General features: G+C 43.1%; 4 protein-coding genes across 4 annotated transcripts; 1 reads left to right on the plus strand and 3 right to left on the minus strand.

The window, feature by feature from the left end:
* Positions 1–580: 580 nt before the first annotated feature.
* BDB00DRAFT_863593 (uncharacterized protein) lies at positions 581–981 on the minus strand. Its single transcript, XM_053126131.1, has one exon. It carries the CDS (start codon positions 967–969, stop codon positions 748–750), a length of 222 nt encoding a protein of 73 aa, XP_052972298.1. The 5' UTR covers positions 970–981; the 3' UTR covers positions 581–747.
* A 3424-nt stretch (positions 982–4405) lies between these two features.
* On the minus strand, positions 4406–5396 carry BDB00DRAFT_943813 (uncharacterized protein; the record flags this gene model as incomplete). The annotated part of the gene is made up of 4 exons (XM_053129464.1): positions 4406–4687; positions 4844–4852; positions 5133–5233; positions 5303–5396. Coding segments are annotated over 4 exons (388 nt in total), but the record flags the coding sequence as incomplete, so codon positions are not given.
* Positions 5397–14586: 9190 nt separating this feature from the next.
* BDB00DRAFT_863633 (uncharacterized protein) lies at positions 14587–14864 on the plus strand. The gene has a single exon (XM_053126132.1). The coding sequence runs from the start codon at positions 14656–14658 to the stop codon at positions 14824–14826; it is 171 nt and encodes a 56-aa protein (XP_052972300.1). The 5' UTR covers positions 14587–14655; the 3' UTR covers positions 14827–14864.
* Positions 14865–17462: 2598 nt separating this feature from the next.
* BDB00DRAFT_934507 (uncharacterized protein) lies at positions 17463–18449 on the minus strand. Its single transcript, XM_053129159.1, has 4 exons — positions 18360–18449; positions 18195–18290; positions 17987–18088; positions 17463–17744 (listed from the first exon to the last, which is right to left on the minus strand). Exons 1-4 carry the CDS (start codon positions 18420–18422, stop codon positions 17592–17594), a joined length of 414 nt encoding a protein of 137 aa, XP_052972301.1. The 5' UTR covers positions 18423–18449; the 3' UTR covers positions 17463–17591.
* Between the last annotated feature and the right edge of the window lie 121 nt (positions 18450–18570).

The raw sequence follows: 18570 nt of genomic DNA on the forward strand, positions 1-18570 counted from the left end.
AAACGGCAGCAGATAGCAATTTGTATTTTGCGGATGCTACCATTTACTTTTTACAGACATTTCTCTTGATGAGTCCTTTGGTAGGCAACAAATATCTAATAACCGGTCATATGTCTGTGTGTGTGCATACTGAATTAAGCTTCTCTATTAGGCGATGTCGAGACACGTTAATTGTGATACTGTAGGTAGATTCGAGTTTAGTGCAATTGGAATGACAAAGGTAATACCGTTAAGCATTGATCCTGCAACCCGCCTTCTCCATCAATCTAGTGCGCCACGTACACCCTCTCCTAGGTTTCAAGTGCTTTTGGCGTGATAGCAGTCCATGGTGCCCAGCTGTCTATACTGTATTGTGCACCATTTTTCATTTATTTCAATTACTTGGCTGGATCTATTGTAGCATATATAGACTATTGTTTTCAATACATAGAAAGCTTTTTAATAAAACTCTCTTTTTACTACCTTCCTTATCATTAAAAAAGAAACAATACATCTGATTCAATTACCAAAAGATGCAACGCATCAACGATATCTAGCCGAAAAAAATCATCTCTTTGGCTTTTTAATCGCGATAAAGAAAGGGCACACAACTGCAGAATATTAGCCAAAGAGTACATTAACATATATGGGATACAGAATATGTCGTCATAGTCGGTTTCAACTGTTTCAACTAGCGAGCAGTTGCTAGCATTTCAGAAAGAATCGACAGCCCAAACATTATTGACCGTCGTGCGCCGAGGGAGAAGTTTATAAGAGCAATAACCCGATCATACAGCTGGGAATTGAATGAATCCAGAATATCCGTTGGTTGCAAGTTGACAGGAGTGTACCCACTGCCGATAATCCTGATATTAACAGGCAACGACACGCGTAGGCAATACGCCACGATTGTTTTAGGGCAGAGATGTACGCACAAACTGCCAGGATAACACACACCAAAGCGGTCGTTCTGTATATATCATCTAACATTAAAGGTTCAACTCCATACTTTTTGAACCAATTACCAAAAGCACCGTCTGTAGACACTAGCTACCCTGAGAGCTACACGCATTCACAATCGTCACTCGTTAATCTCGCAGATCTTCACTCCAGTATGATAGCTCAAGCCTCCGACAGTATCCCTCCTTATGTCGCAAAAACTTATACGGAGGCATTGGTTTTGGGCTATGTCGGGTGCTTTCAATTGTGCCTTAGTTAATGACGTTATCGCGAGACCATATTCAAATTTAGGTTGTCTAAATTTGAGCGTACAGGTGGCTTGATAAAAGGCGTGATATTCCCGAGGGGTTTCTACCATAAAATGCTATGTTAAAAGGTTTTTAGTTATATGTATATTCTACGAGAATGGCTATATGTAACAATCCCTTGTCTTGACCAATTTTTCCCAGCAAAAGTAAGTGTTATTCTGAACTGATGAGATAAGAAAGATATGTTTATTCTACCAAGTGTTAGTAAGTTTACGTCCGTGGTAATGATAGCCCCTTATTCTTTTGCTTCTAGTCTAAGTTCCTGCTTTAAATGCCAAGGCTGTGCTGCAGTTGCTGTTGCACTGGCTCGTTGTACTTTATGATTATCCTTGATCGTTTTTTTTTTTGCTTTTGTACAACGATATTGTTGTTGTATTATTCATCAGCTACATCCGTTGTATGATGATCTCGTCATCTGTTCTTATGGATCGCGGACGTCATTTTTGATAAGAGGTATGGATAAGTTGTTTGCGATTACAAAACTCGAGAATCTTAATTTCGTTACTGTTGTTTGGAATTTTGAAAACATAACATGGATTTTGTAACGTTAGCTACCGATGAAATTGATGTCAACATATCACCGTGTGTTTTGATTAGCGTTTGTACTTACTATTAACTCTACTTTTCAAGCGTAATCCACTTGTATATGTGATGTTGATCCTTAATTTCATCTTGTCTTGAATTCAATTGTTTGTCTTCAGCCCGGAATTGATACAGGTGCATTCGTATCTTACGAAACGTATTGACCTTGTATCATAATTTTCCATAAGCTTGCTCTAAGTGCTGCTTTTTGTCGTGCCTCGAGTTGTCTTTTCTTGCACCATTTGCCTTGTATCTTGTGTCTTGTATATAACTTTTTTTTCTTTTTCTTTTTCTTTTTCTTTTTTTTTTTCTTTTTCTTTTTCTTTTTCTTTTTTTTTTTCTTTTTTCTTTTTCTTTTTCTCTTTCTTTTTCTATTCTTTTTTCTTTTCCTTATTTACGGGGTCTATCATTACCTGGACATTAACTTACCAAACATCTGTAGTGGGAATATATTCGTGAGAGATCTCGTTGACTGGTATATAGGAACATGCAGGCTCTACGACAAAGCAATGTGAGCACAATTGCGTAACATTACAAGGTTGATCAATTGCTTTTTGCCACTAATTCTTACCGTGATGCTTTTCTAAATGCCTATTGCCCCTGGTATATCTTGCTGTCTGTAGCTGATTTTCTTGAAGCATGTGTCTGCATCTCTTGAGGATGCATTAAATAGCAATATCGTTCGGCCGCCACTTTTGCTAATGGATGGTTTGAAGTTTTGATGAATATATGTAGTATGTCCCAATGACGTTTGTTGTAATCCTTTTAGAGCACTGCACAATTACCCTTTTTCGTTTTCTCCACAAACGATCTTATTGTCGTCGCATAATAATTGAGCGAGCAATATGGATGCTCGGTGGACAGTCACGCGCGTTTCATTGATGTGCCTTGAGTGTGTATGTGCACATATGTCTTCCACTTGACTTTAAAAAGTTTATTGACTGCTTCCGCTTGCCACCGATCAGGTTTGTAGGATCGTCTCTCTCACCAATGTATCGTAGACTGTATACTGGTGGTAGGCTCTTCTTGATTTCCGCTTTGTTGGTATACAGTGCCGTCGTGTGGATCTGAATATGATGGGCCACTTGATGATGACGCCTTAAAAGCCAATGTCGTGTTTGATGCGCCGTATGAGCGAGACCTTGTATTGTTTGAAATAGCTGTGTCCTGTGTTTGATTTGCGGTTACTACAGCTGCGTTTTCATTCACCACGCGTTAACTGCCTCACAACCATAGCAAGAATGAAACCGCCACATATGATGTGATGCTAGTTTGTTCACTTACTTGTTCGCATTGGTGTCCTTGACCTTTCCTGTCGTCCAAACCCGTGATGCTTAGTTGTATGGAGGTCATCGCCAAGATTTTGAATCGCCTTTACGATTCCTAAGAAGAGATAATAGATATGAGCATACCATTGTTTTTGACCTGATATCGGTGTCATCAGATAATCATGCGCACTTACTTTCAATTCATAAAGTAGCAAGTAAAAGGACTAATTGTGCTGCCTACGTCGTTTCTTGTCGCTCTTGTTGCCTCTGATGTGTGGTTGTCATTACGCTGCATACTATAGTATCGCCAGATTATGTAGGTTTGACAAAAAAGCGTTCCCATGGCTTCTTGTTCTCTTCAACGATAAACGATCAGAAGCGGACGAGAATTGTCATGTAATTGAGATGTTGTTGACCGCTTGACTGTTTGATAAGTGTACTGTCGCCAGATTCCAGGGTTTAGTTGCCACCTTCCTGCCTTGGTTGATGTTGTCGTCCGGAGCTCTTGATATCTTGTTGTCCCAAGATGAAAATCCGCTCGAAAGCTTGTTCTGTTCCCGCTGTTGTCAATTGTTACCGCAAATGTTGTTTGCCTGAGTTGTTGCCACCAAGTTGGATGTCATCAATGCCAATGCCAACTGTTTTGTTGCGTCGATGTTGTCGCATGAATACGTCTTGCTGTTTGTTGTCATAAGCAGAGATGACTCATCATCTCGATTCGACCTGTAGCAATTGTCATTTGCAATGTTGTCAATTCTTCTTGCTCTTGTGCTTTTTGGTTTGATGTCTACAACGTGCCGATACCGCTCTTTTTGATGTGTTGTTCCGAACAGTTCCTTTCCGTCTTAACGTAACTTGTTGGAATATTCGAGTTGAACTGTCAGCCATGCTGATGTCTCTTCGTTGCTACGAATTCTTGCTTGTTATCCGTACCACTGAGTTGCGCTACTTCTTGATGTGATGATAAAATTGCTGCGCTGAAACATGTGATTCACTGTTGCACGCTTTTTCGTGATGGGGCATGCATTTTGACAAGAGAAAATCAAGCCAAAGACGGGATTCTCCGAGTCCTCGATTCGACACAAGGGTGCTTTTGTACTCGGCTAGTCTGAAATTTGGCGCCACCCCACCATGACGGCATGTGAGGCACATGCATACTAACCACACGCAACGACGACGTAATCAAGCCAAAGACGGGATTCTGCTAATCCGCGATCAGCGCCAAGTTTTTTTACTCGGCTAGCCTGGAAAGCTGGCGCTCTCCCAACATGGCAGCGTACTACCACCGCACCGCTCTCGCCAGGACAACCCCAGCCCGGACACCCCAGCTTCAGGCACCCGAAGCAGAGGGTAAGGGTTATGAGACAGAAGGATACTCACTTCCATAGCAGAGGGACAGCTAACTGCTACCCAGGCCCCCGAGGGATCAGACGCGGTTTAGGCGTAAACACATTCCAGAGGACGACCGAGAACCGTGCTGTGGGGTCGGTGAGGTGGTAATGCTTGTGGAACAATGCTTTGTGGTATTGTCGACGCAGGAGTACCACGGGGTGTCTTTTGAGCCAGTGTGAACCAATGGAGCAACCACGACTAAATAAATGCTACAATGCAAAGACGGCCTCCAGGTCCTACATAGAGCTGCTCCCCTCCCTTGTATTAGCAATCATCGAAACGATTGACTGCTACAAGAAAGGGGGATGGACGACTAGCAAAAATACTTCAAATTAGTTAGTACATCATGCTCACTTTGTTTTCCTATATTACGTGAAAGTAAAGATGATCAATACGTGCCTGCAAACAGAGCCATGGTCTACCGGGCCGCTCCATTGTACATTCCTGCTATGCAAGGTGTCACCCTCGTCCTCCAAAACCGACAAACGACAATGCAATGTTCCTAGCATCACCATACAGCACACCGGTGGTGCCACAGCCATCTAGTCCAAAGTCATCGTGAAACATGCGCAGAGGCCCCCTATATCTCCCTATACAGGCGATAGCACAGTGCCTTGCCACAGCCTTCCATCTCAGCCCTTACCTTACTCCGGGTACCCTCCACTGCACCCCATCGCCTGACGAAGGCGGAAGCCGCCAGACCAAACACCAGAAGCATCGCAGCCGAACCGACCACGCAAAGACCTAAAGAACATGGATCCAATCAGTAAATATATGCCTTGAATCTGAGACAGCCTTCTTTGAACTACATACCAAAACAGCCCACGCAAAAGAGCCGACCAAAGACGGCCCAAACGAACCACCCCAGAAGCCATGCGGAGAAGGCACCACCGAGGAACCGACACATCACCACGACGCCGACGCGCCAACAAACCAACGCCAACAAGCGGGAAGAAGAGGATAAAGCAGGAGCCGGTAAAAAAGAACGGAAGCAGGAAAAGGAGGGCCTATTAAATCGACCAGCCAGCAATGTTAGTTTTCATCTTTATCAGGCAGCAATGTGTTTGAAGCAGGCTTAGTAAAACGAGAGTTGACTTTGTTACCAATAGCTATACGGAATACTGAATACTGAATACTGAATGTTTTTTGAGGGTTTTGACTTTTGAATTGTTTTTTGGGTGCTATAAGAATTTGTACGAAAAAGAAGAAGCCGGTATCAATGAGCGCGTTTATGATAGGAAAGAAGCAGAAGCACAAGACAGCAGAAACATTATACTTACCTTTTGTGGTGTTTTTTGCTTTTTTTGTTGGGATCTATCATAACAGAAAGAATAGACGTGTCCAAGTCAGTGAACGCGCTCAATAAAAAGGTCAATGTAGAGTAGCTTACTTTATGGATTTTTAGTACCACCAGGGGTACGAAGGAGGAACCCAGTCTACGTGCATCAGATTGCTCTGATCGTCGTCAATATCCATGTCGTCGCTGTCAATGTCCATCATATCACCAGCATATGGGATCTCTTCATCCTCTTCTGGCACGGCGCCTCTTCAGCTCTTCGTCTCGGCAACCTCAACCATCGGAGGAGCGAGAGCGGGGAAGAGGACAGGGAAAGCGGGAGCAGGCGCCTCCTCAGCCTCTTCGTCATTGGCAACCTCAACCATCGGAGGAGCGAGAGCGGGGAAGAGGACAGGGGAAGCGGGAGCAGAATGGTGAGGAAGAGGGGACGGCGGCAAGACGGGAGAAGCAAAGGACTGAACTGCGGTGATGGCGGTGGGGACGAACCCGCACGCGACAGAGCACTGGACGCATCATCATTGTTGCCGAGGTCAATGATGAGGGAGGAGTCGGAAGAGAAGACGGTGACGAAGGAGTGGTGTGAGGCCGTGCTGGCGTTGTCGAAGCTGAAGGTGGGTGTAAGGACGGGCGAGAATTGGGGTGGCGCGGAGGAGATGGTGGAACGGGAATGGTATGAAAGCTGTGATGCCGCGTCAGGGTCGTAGGGGATGGTGGACGCATCGTCGTGGTCGAAGTTGTAGTAGCCTGTGGCTTGGTCGTAGTTGGTGTCAGCGTGAGTGCTCATCGTAAAAGTACGGAAGAATGGACAAACTGGTAAAGAAGGAAAAAAAAGGAAAACGCGTTTTTTTGTATCCTGCTTCCTTATCTATACTTGCTCTGATCTGATTTGATTTGATATGCACAAATAATTTCCTTTTTTGGGTTGCCTTGCCCGATGATCTCTTACCACTCACATTAAAGATCCTTCTTTATGACTTATGAGACCTTTGAAGCAGACAACTGGAAGCTTGTTTTCGATGAGCTATACAGCAGAAAAAGACCTTTTTGTTGCCATGGCATTCAGAGGTCGTGACATTTCCTGTTCCTGAAAGCTGCTTGTTGCCATGTCAAGCATGTCAAAAATTTATTTTATTGTATTCGTCGCGTCACGCATTTTGGCCAATTCCGAGCGGAATGGCGGCTGTTCTCGCGAAGAGATTCGCAAAGCTTTTTTCACACAATTGCAACCAGCACAATGTACAGACTCCTGGCAACACGTACATACCAGGACCTTGTCTTTCTGCGGCTCTGTGGCCAAGTTACGATGCTTTTCGTGCAGGGTCTCCATTGTACTTTGCTATCATACTCGGCCTCTATATGCACAGACCGTTCGTGCTGGCCGTGAAAATAAAATTGGGGGTGTAGGGAGTGTGTGGGGGGAGGACATCGGAGGGGATCCCGAGCTTGGAGACATCACTGGTACACGACGCTGCTGAATACGCTTGATAGAGTTTTCCACATCCTGGGAGGTAGACTACTTGTCCATTTTAGCCTCGCATCGAACTCAGTGGTCAGCGTGATTGACGATGATCGTAACCTGGCGAGCTTGGTCGATGCAGAGAAATGGGATCCTTTTTAAGAAAACAAAAACCTTTCCCAATCCTTGCGGTGGATCCGCTTTTATGATGACGCTGCTCACATAAACAGTCATTATCTCTGTAATTGTAACATATAATATAATATGCTCTACTCCTCCTACTTAATAATATGTATTACGATCCCTGGGAACATGCGTACAGTAGATCTCGAGAAGTGCAGCTAAGAAGCTCAGCGCAAAGACAAAGTCAACGGAGGAAACCAGTTTGAAAACACTGGCGTGGCCATGTACGTTACCTACTAGAAGTGGATGCGAAACTAGTATTCAGTCACTGAGGTGTTATGTCGCCATTTTAGCGAGTAATTGGATCTGTGAACCCAAACATTCCATACCAACAGCGCCCTCTGCCAGGATATCCACACACACACACAAACAGAGAAAGGAAGAGAGACAGAGGTTTACTAACAGTGACCGAAATTCTATGCCATTTTTGCGCATGTATGCAGTCGCCGTTGTAGATGGGCATTCGCCTAAGGGTCTGCTATTAGTGCTTTTGTGCTATAAGGAAATAGTATTGTCCGTGCAAATACATATAACAGGCAATAACTTACGCAAAGGTAATCCCCACACGAAAGGGCCACTTCGTCACAAATGCCTCTCATACCATCACCTTTGACAGACCAGGCGGGATCCACAGGTGGATGCAACATAACGCTCAGCAATGATTCGAGATTGCATGCGGCCAAGTAGACGTATAAGAAACCAAGCAAAAGATGTATCAAGACCATAGAGATAATATGCTTTTTATACGAAAAGTCATTTATTAGATTTATTATGTTTACTATGATATTTGTAGTGCTCTTAGCCACTGCTTGATAGCAATGCTTCCAGAAGCTACCACGAGGAGGTGGCACTACTTTAGCTTCCAAAAATATTGTTCATTCAAAGAATGAATCCAAAGCCAAAGCCAAAGCTTTAGCAGGAACGATACACAGTTTATAAAAATCCAAAACCAACAGTCAACCTGCACCTCACTTGCAAGTTTTGCTTCTCTTCATCTCCTATTCTTGTTCGTTTCCTTTGGTTCACTTGTATTCGTTGTATCGTTCGTAATCGTAGTTGTAGTTGTAGCCGTATTCGTGTTCGTACTCGTAGTAGTTGTATTCGTACTCGTAGTTGTATTCGTACTCGTAGTTGTATTCGTATTCGTATTAGTATTAGTATTAGTATTCGTAGTTGTATCCGTATCCGTATTCGTACTCGTATTCGTACTCGTAGTTGTATTCGTAGTCGTTGATCAAAGGGCGTGCATTCACAGGTCCATGACTGAGAACTTCATCTTCGCTGACGCGTCGGCTCCAGGTTGAAAAGGTGCCGGTAGAAGCTAAACTCCATTCTCAATGCAAGTAAGCGGGACGGTTTCACTCGGCTTTTTGTTGGTGGTAGACCTCACAAGCCTCTTGCACACACCTAGTTGAATAGGCCCTGTGCAGCGCTAATTCCAGGTTCAACCTCCTCATGAATGCACGCATTTGAAAAATATGGGCGACAGGTCGCCATCGATAGCGTGCTGTCGTTGATCGATTCCTACAGTTGTGCTAAAGAGAAAAGAGTGATCAGTCTGTAACCCATGATCGAGACAACAATAAGAAAATCGTTGATGAGGTTGGTGACATGACGTATGCAAAAAATTGTGGGGTTTGAAAGAGAACGCGAAAATTGAAAATGGTCCTGAAAAAACAATTTCAAGGCCTGTGATTGGCTGCAATGCTATGGCGGAATGTTATGCCGACGTTGACTGCCATGCATGTATTGAAGCTTAAATAACACCACGTCACTGGGTCTACAAATGTTACCATGGTAAAGTGCACCTATTCCCATGTTTAACTTGAATTAACGATTGGAAATATCCGCTCCTTTGTCTAAGACTTTTTACTCACATATAAATACAACTACAGTTGGACGATCTTTGAGTTTCTAACAGAGTAGAGAGTACGTTGAATAACTGGAGAAAGGAGAGAGACTCTGTGTATGTGTGTACTCATGTGCTGTACATACGGCAACAGATGATTTACTACTGTAGCTACCGTCGTTGTAGCTGTGAGACGCAGAACGAGCAGGAAAGCATCACCACCATCCACAGCTCAGTGGTGAATCTTCGTTTGGTTAATTATTCGCTATAAATATTAAATCTTCTAATCACTATTTATATGATATGTCTTGTTCACTATCAATATCAAGTATGCCTATAGAAGACTATAGTCTGTCAAGTCGTATCTTTTCTTATGTACTTGATAAGAGCCAGCGGCAGAGGATACTTTAGACTAAATATATAATAACCCGCGCCCCTTGCTATTCCTTCCCTCTAAACTTTTATCCTATTTGAGCGACGTCACATTATCTGTTTTTACCTTCTTTATCATAATAGCGTGCAGCAAAAGAAGTGACTATTGTCCCAATGGCGCATGTCACCTAGTCTTCCAATAAATACTTTGTTGCTACGCGTGCGCGCTTAGATTTATACATCGATCCAGCGATCTTTTGACGAGTATGTACAATACTCAGCCTTTATAAAAACACCCCGTAAGCAGCTAACAAAATGGGGGTTTTCTTTGTGCCAGATTTACCTGAAAACATCAAAGCACCAATCATTGGTAACACGGCTCAGCGCATCATAAACAGTGCTTTGTTTTCAATACAAAAGCTAAAGGTCAGTATTGTTTTATCTTATGGCGAAAATATACTGCGTTGCTAAGCAATCGAATGCTATGGTTTTATGTTCTGCAGCCTCAACATCTTATGGTAACTTTAATAAACTACATAGCAGATCCCCGTCCTTCCTATAATTCTCTTTCCGTTATTTTTTAATTTGCTCGGTTACTACCAATAGACGTGTAACAAAAAGGTGTCAGGGATTTTATTTTAAATGTATTGATTCAAGGTGGTTATTTGGTCCTCCACGATCCTACGATGGGTGACTTTCAATCAAGCAAGCAGCAACTACCTACATGCAAGGAATTCAGTAGACACGAATGTTTGAAAAACCTTGTTATATACATGTAGTATTATCAATCAGATCTGCAGAAAGAGGAGCAAAACATAATTGATATCATACGATTCGTCATCGCATATCTATAAGACATGTATATTCAGTACGTACGTAGATCAATCGTAGCATGCTATTATGCACTGCTACAGTAATAATTCATCCGCTCTTATTGAAGCGATCATCCGAATAAGTATGTAGCTCTTTTTTGCCTAGTCAAGTATTGATAGTTCCTTTTATTGCTCTTTTGTTTGATTTTTTTTTCGGTCGAAGGATTCTCTGAACTGCGCTTGTTGGTTTTAGAAATGAACTTTTTACTAGGCAAATGCTTGGGTTTCTCTAGAGGACAACCATCATTTAAGCTTCATTTTTGCTGTTTTGCGTGATGAACTGCAGGTAGATTCAAGGAGTGATTTAAGCCGGACGATCACTAAAGGTCAATTCAACGCACCCTTTCCTAAAATGAAACTTACGACGACAGGGAGATCTTATAACGTAAGTTCTTGCCAGCGCTTCGTTGCGCAAGTAGTTAAAAGTTGTGGTAACGTGGAAAAAACTGGTTCGGATTGCTGGACAAAGCGAAAAGTGCTGCGATGGAAGTATTCTACGCCATTTGTCGTTCTTGTAGCATTTCATACAAGTTCTTCATGTTTCGTCGTCTTGGATCGGATCGTACTCCCGCTGGGCGTAGCCACCATTTATCCAATTCGTTCCGTAGTGGTTTCGTACATGACTCTGGTATATGCCAAGAGTACATCTCAACGTTCCATCGAAATAGCTTCACCCTGAATACGTTCAAATTGTTTCCAATGATGAAAGTAGCAACCCTATATATATATATATATATATGCCTCGCCACTTTTGACACCAGGAGAAAGTGTTGTTAGAAGCGATAGAAAAAATCCAGCTCTCTGGGCTTGCGGAAAGTCCATCATTATTCTACACATGGATGATTCACCAGCGTCAATCTTCTTAGTATCCAGCACCTTGAGCATTGTATTAAAGTACAAACACAATGTTCTGTACTCAAAGCACCAAAAATTGCTAGGAAAACTGGGGCATATCTTTGCAATTTTTCGTGGGAAATGACAGAATTGCACAGGTAGTAACCGTCACCAAACAAGAGTATGTGACACCTGTAAAAGTTGGTTCTTAGGGTGCATTTGATATGCTGTTGGATGAAAGGAGAAGCAAAAGGAATGCAGAACGTATCGGAATGGATATCCAGCGGTGACCGTACAAAACCGGGAAAATCGATATTAAGCTGTCGAATTGGAGCAGCTGCCGTTTCAATGTTGGGTGCGCCCTTAGCGTTGGACCCGTTCAAAGCAAGTATGTTACGACGGCGATACGCCATTTTACGAGCGTGCTGTAAATCGACGTCGATCTCGCGCACAGGTTGTTGTGGTGGGTTCATTGCTCTCTGAGAGCTGCTACCGACAACAAGGGCCACCCTTTCGGTAAGTTTGGCGACTGATTGCTTGCTTATATGAGCTGCTTCATATTGACCATGTGATTGCGTGTCATAGTGCCGGGCAGTGCCCACCCAACGGATGAACTTGAAGTTTACCTGGACGTCGCAGGCAATGTGTTGCATATTTCCTTTGCATTCAACACACTTTTGCCTTTAAAGGAGCGACTTAGTGCTAGCAGGTTTGACCTGATGGTCTTTTGCTTACAACAATCCTTTACGCAATGTATAGCACCAAGGGAGATCTTGGTATCATAATGCTGACTCCACCGTCAACTTTCTTCTGATTCTGTTGGTAAAGTTGCCAGCCAATGTCGGCGGGCCGTTCACATGTTCCGTCTGCTTTGGAAAGCAGGGCAATCGTGTGCTTTTTGTCGCCGTCGATCCATCTCGTAAATCCGTCCTTCATGTTGGAGAACACGTTAAAAGCTAATCGGTGAGTTTGGTACCTTACAATCAGGTTGTTCTAGTTGAGTGCGTAGAGTAGCGAGGAACGCAATAAAAAGACACTGGTTTTCGTGCCCTGCTTTTACTGCAACCGCCGAATCTTTCCCGATGATGAAATGGACGTTGGATTGTTTATTTTTTGCAACTTGTTGTCCTTTGATTACGAGTCGACAACGGTGAATCTCTGTATTTTGGTGTCTGCTTATTACCATCGCTACACTGCTTGAGTGTATAGCAGTTACCATGCCTTTTCAATCAAGTACAGGATTGGTACCTGAGATCCGGACTCGGGGTTCCCATATAAGAAGCGGAGATGGTGCACAAGGTGAAACACGGATCGACACTATATACTACAGCGGCATGACAGCGACCGTGTGTGTTTCCATAGTGTCAATCCAACGATATTTCTTTTACTTTTGCTTTTGCACAGCAAAAAACAAAGGAGAAGCAGAAGGGCTCTACAAAGCCAATCACGTGATGGGGCGACTGCGCTTGAAAACCAGTCTTGACCTGCTGATCCACTAGCGTGTGACTTTTTTTGGTTTTTTGAAAAAGTATAAATACAGGTCTATTTTTCAGAGCAAGGATTTCTTTATGCAGTAGCACCAACAGATGTTTGGGGGCATCGGTGTATACTTTTCCCTACGGGGCCCCATAGGAAAATGACAAAAAGCACATTGGTGTACACCACCAAAAGACAAAATCAATAACACAAAAAGTGTTGTTGACGTCTAAACTATCTGATTGTGTGTGTTTCCTTGACCAACAAGGTGCACCACTACAAAAATAAATAAGAAAATGATAAAAATAAATAAACACAAAAAGTGTTGTTGAAGTTGCAAAGATCTGTTTGGTTATGGTTTCATGACTACGTATAATTTTGAAAGAGAGATTCGTAGGCTACAGTAATGGCAGCACCTTCAAGGCTGCCGTCTGACTATCAAAGCCGTTACCCTTGTCGTTGGACTTTGTCTTCTGAATGTCAGCTCCACTGTATATAAAAAAAAGGGAGTCCTCCGTGAAGCACAGATCGTTTCGCACTGAAACATATACTCGCTTGTCATTTTAGCAGCGTTGACTACAATGACACTGCAGCTCTTTTATTAGGCATTTTCATCGAGTTACACAATACGAACATTGATTGTTCTTGCAAAAGCGTGTACATAGTACGCACGAGATGTATTTGCAAGCGTAGATCTTAGATAAACGCTGCTTCTGCAGTTAATGAGATTGTTACATTCTGCGAAAGTATCTATATCTACGGTTTTCTGACTTTGCACAGATGGTCTTTGCAGTTTTCAGCTTTACAAGTGCTCCTCATTACAAAGTAAATGATTTCGAGTAGAATCTTTACCAAATAAATCATGAAGCTCTACGTGTATTTTATCTATACACGCTCTCTTGCTCAAGAGCTTTCCGATGAAGCTGGACAACCATTTTGGTGATAACATGTTCATGAAAGCCCTTCAGCAAGGCCTTAAAAGGCTTGTTGGGTGCATAGAGTACCTGCAAGCCTCCCCGTTATTTAATTGGATGCTAACTTAAACTTGTGCCTTTCTGTTGGATACTATATACTGACATGGCAACTATGTAGGTATTTCAAACATGCAGACCACAAAGCCCAAGAACAGTATTAAATCAAAATGTTAATTTAGGTGGTTTCAGATTATGCATTATATCATGCACCACGATCGTTTTTGTCGTCGTAAGGTTAGAGATGTACGCACAAACTGCCAGGATAACACACGCCAAAGCGGTCGTTCTGTATATACATCTAACATTAAAGGTTCAACTCCATACTTTTTAAACATATTACCAAAAGCACCGTCTGTAGACACTAGCACCCAAATTGCTACCCTGAAGCTACACGCATCCACAATCGTCACTCGTTAATCTCGCAGATCTTCATTCCAGTATGATACTCAAACCTCCGACAGTATCCCTCCTTATGTGGCATAAACTTATACGGAGGCATTGGTTTTGGGCTATGCCGGGTGCTTTCAATTGTGTCTTAAGTCAATGACGTTATCGCGAGACCATATTCAAATTTAGGTTGTCTAAATTTGAGCGTACAGGTGGCTTGATAAAAGGCGTGATATTCCCGAGGGGTTGATACCATGAAATGCTATGTATAAAAAGAAGTTATATATATTCTACGAGAATGGCTATATGCAACAATCCCTTGTCTCGACCAATTTCCTCTAGCAAAAGTAAGCGTTATTCTGAACTGATAAGAAAGATATGTTTATTCTACCAAATGTTAGTAAGTTTACGTCCGTGGTAATGATAGCCCCTTATTCTTTTGCTTCTAGTCTAAGTTTCTGCTTTAATGCCAAGGCTGTGCTGCAGTTGCTGTTGCACTGACTCGTTGTACTTTATGATTATCCTTCGTATTTTTTTGCTTTTGTATAACGGTATTGTTGTTGTATCATTCATCAGCTACATCCGTTGTATGATGATCTCGTCATCTCTTCTTGTGGATCACGGACGTCATTTTTGATTAGAGGTATGGATAAGTTGTTTGCGATTACAAAACTCGAGAATCTTGATTTCGTTACTGTTGTTTGAAATATTGAAAACATAACGTGGATTTTGTGACGTTAGCTACCGATGAAATTGATGGCGAAATATTAGCATGTGTTTTGATTATTGTTGTACTTACTATTAATTTTACTTTTCAAGCTTAATCCACTCGTATATGTGATGCTGATCTTATTTTTTTGAATTCAATTGTTTGTCTTCAGCCCGGAATTGATACAAGTGCGTTCGTATCTTACGAAACGTATTGACCTTGTATCATAATTCTCCATAAGCTTGCTCTAAGTGCTGCTTTTTGTCGTGCTCGAGTTGTCTTTTTTGCACCATTTGCCTTGTATCTGTGTCTTGTATATATATTTTTTTTCTTTTTCCCTTTCTGTTTCTTTTCTGATTTTTTGTGTTTCTTTTTCTTTTCTTTTTTCTTTTCCTTATTTACGGGGTCTATCATTACCTGGAATTAACTTACCAAACATCTGTAGTGGGAATATATTCGTGAGAGATCTCGTTGACTGGTATATAGGAACATGCAGGGCTCTACGACAAAGCAATGTGAGCACAATTGCGTAACATTAAAGGTGGATCAATTGCTTTTTGCCACTAATTCTTACCGTGATGCTTTTCTAAATGCCTATTGCCCCTGGTATATCTTGCTGTCTGTAGCTGATTTTCTTGAAGCATGTGTCTGCATCTCTTGAGGATGCATTAAATAGCAATATCGTTCGGCCGCCACTTTTGCTAAAGGATGGTTTGAAGTTTTGATGAATATATGTGGTATGTCCCAATGACGTTTGTTGTAATCCTTTTAGAGCACTGCACATTTACCCTTTTTCGTTTTCTCCACAAATATCTTATTGTCGTCGCATGATAATTGAGCGAGCAATATGGATGCTGGTCGACAATCACGTGCGTTTCATTGATGTGCCTTGAGTGTGTATGTGCATATGTATCTTCCATCTTGACTTTGAAAGATGTATTGACTGCTTCCGCTTGCCACCGATCAGGTTTGTAGGATCGTCTCTATCACCACTGTATCGTAGACTGTATACTGGTGGTAGGCTCTTCTTGATTTCCGCTTTGTTGGTATACAGTGCCGTCGTGTGGATCTGAATATGATGGGCCACTTGATGATGACGCCTTCAAAGCCAATGTCGTGTTTGATGCGCCTTATGAGCGAGACCTTGTATTGTTTGAAATAGCTGTGTCCTGTGTTTGATTTGCGGTTACTACAGCTGCGTTTTCATTCACCACGCGTTAACTGCCTCACAACCATAGCAAGAATGAAACCGCCACATATGATGTGATGCTAGTTTGTCACTTACTTGTTCGCATTGGTGTCCTTGACCTTTCCTGTCGTCCAAACCCGTGATGCTTAGTTGTATGGAGGTCATCGCCAAGATTTTGAATCGCCTTTACGATTCCTAAGAAGAGATAATAGATATGAGCATACCATTGTTTTTGACTTGATATCGGTGTCATCAGATAATCATGCGCACTTACTTTCAATTCATAAAGTAGCAAGTAAAATGACTAATTGTGCTGCCTACGTCGTTTCCTGTCGCTCTTGTTGCCTCTGATGTGTGGTTGTCATTACGCTGCATACTATAGTATCGCCAGATTATGTAGGTTTGACAAAAAAGCGTTCCCATGGCTTCTTGTTCCCTTCAACGATAAACAATCAGAAACGGACGAAACTTGTCATGTAATTGAAATGTTGCCGCTTGATTGTTCGATAAGTGCCAGATTCCAGGGTTTAGTTGCCACCTTCCTGCCTTGGTTGATGTTGTCGTCCGGAGCTCTTGATATCTTGTTGTGCCATGATGAAGATCCGCTCGAAAGCTTGTTCTGTTCCCGCTGTTGTCAATTGTTACCGCAAATGCTGTTTGCCTGAGTTGTTGCCACCAAGTTGGATGTCATCAATGCCGATGCCGACTATTTTGTTGCGTCGATGTTGTCGCATGAATAAATCTTGCTGTTTGTTGTCATAAGCAGAGGTGACTCATCATCTCGATCCGACCTTTAGCAATTGTCATTTGCAATGTTGTCAATTCGTTCCGCTCTTGTGCTTTTCGGTTTTATGTCTACAACGTGCTGATACCGCTCTCTTTTATGTGTTGCTCCTTATATGTCCTTGCCGCCTTAATGTAACTTGTTGAGATACTCGAGTTGAACCGTCAGCCATGCTGATGCCTCTTCGTTGCTACAACTTCTTGCTTGTTATCCGTATCACTGAGTTGCGCTACTTCTTGATGTGATGATAAAATTGCTGCGCTGAAACATGTGATTCACCGTTGCACGCTTTTTCGTGATGGGCATGCATTTTGACAAGAGAAAATCAAGCCAAAGACGGGATTCTCCGAATCCTCGATTCGACACAAGGGTGCTTTTGTACTCGGCTAGCCTGAAATTTGGCGCCACCCCACCATGACGGCATGTCAGGCACATGCATACTAACCACACGCAACGACGATGTAATCAAGCCAAAGACGGGATTCTGCTAATCCACGATCAGCGCCAAGGTTTTTTTTACTCGGCTAGCCTGGAAAGCTGGCGCTCTCCCAACATGGCAGCGTACTACCTCCATCGCTCTCGCCAGGACAACCCCAGCCCGGACACCCCAGCTTCAGGCACCCGAAGCAGAGGGTAAGGGTTATGAGACAGAAGGATACTCACTTCCATAGCAGAGGGACAGCTAACTGCTACCCAGGCCCCCGAGGGATCAGACGCGGTTTAGGCGTAAACACATTCCAGAGGACGACCGAGAACCGTGCTGTGGGGTCGGTGAGGTGGTAATGCTTGTGGAACAATGCTTTGTGGTATTGTCGACGCAGGAGTACCACGGGGTGTCTTTTGAGCCAGTGTGAACCAATGGAGCAACCACGACTAAGAAAATGCTACAATGCAAAGACGGTCTCCAGGTCCTACATAGAGCTGCTCCCCTCCCTTGTATTAGCAATCGTCAAAACGATTAACTGCTACAAGAAAGGGGGATGGACGACTAGCAAAAATACTTTAAATTAGTTAGTAAGTCATACTCACTTTGTTTTTCTTTATTACGTAAAAGTAAAGATGATTAATACGTGCCTGCAAACAGAGCCATGGTCTACCGGGCCGCTCCATTGTACATTCCTGCTATGCAAGGTGTCACCCTCGTCCTCCAAAACCGACAAACGACAATGCAATGTTCCTAGCATCACCATACAGCACACCGGTGGTGCCACAGCCATCTAGTCCAAAGTCATCGTGAAACATGCGCAGAGGCCCCCTATATCTCCCTATACAGGCGATAGCACAGTGCCTTGCCACAGCCTTCCATCTCAGCCCTTACCTTACTCCGGGTACCCTCCACTGCACCCCATCGCCTGACGAAGGCGGAAGCCGCCAGACAAAACACCAGAAGCATCGCAGCCGAACCGACCACGCAAAGACCTAAAGAACATGGATCCAATCAGTAAATATATTCCTTGAATATGAGACAGCCTTCTTTAAACTACATACCAAAACAGCCCACGCAAATAAGCCGACCAAAGAGGGCCCAAACGAACCACCCCAAGAAGCCATGCCGAGAAGGCACCACCGAGGAACCGACACATCACCACGACGCCGACGCGCCAACACAAACCAACGCCAACAAGCGGGAAGAAGAGGATAAAGCAGGAGCAGGTAAAGAAGAACGGAAGCAGGAAAAGGAGGGCCTATTAAATCGACC

The sequence above is a fragment of the Zychaea mexicana genome, assembly GCF_025766255.1.
Source record: "Zychaea mexicana strain RSA 1403 chromosome Unknown BDB00scaffold_233, whole genome shotgun sequence".
NCBI lineage: Eukaryota > Fungi > Mucoromycota > Mucoromycetes > Mucorales > Lichtheimiaceae > Zychaea > Zychaea mexicana.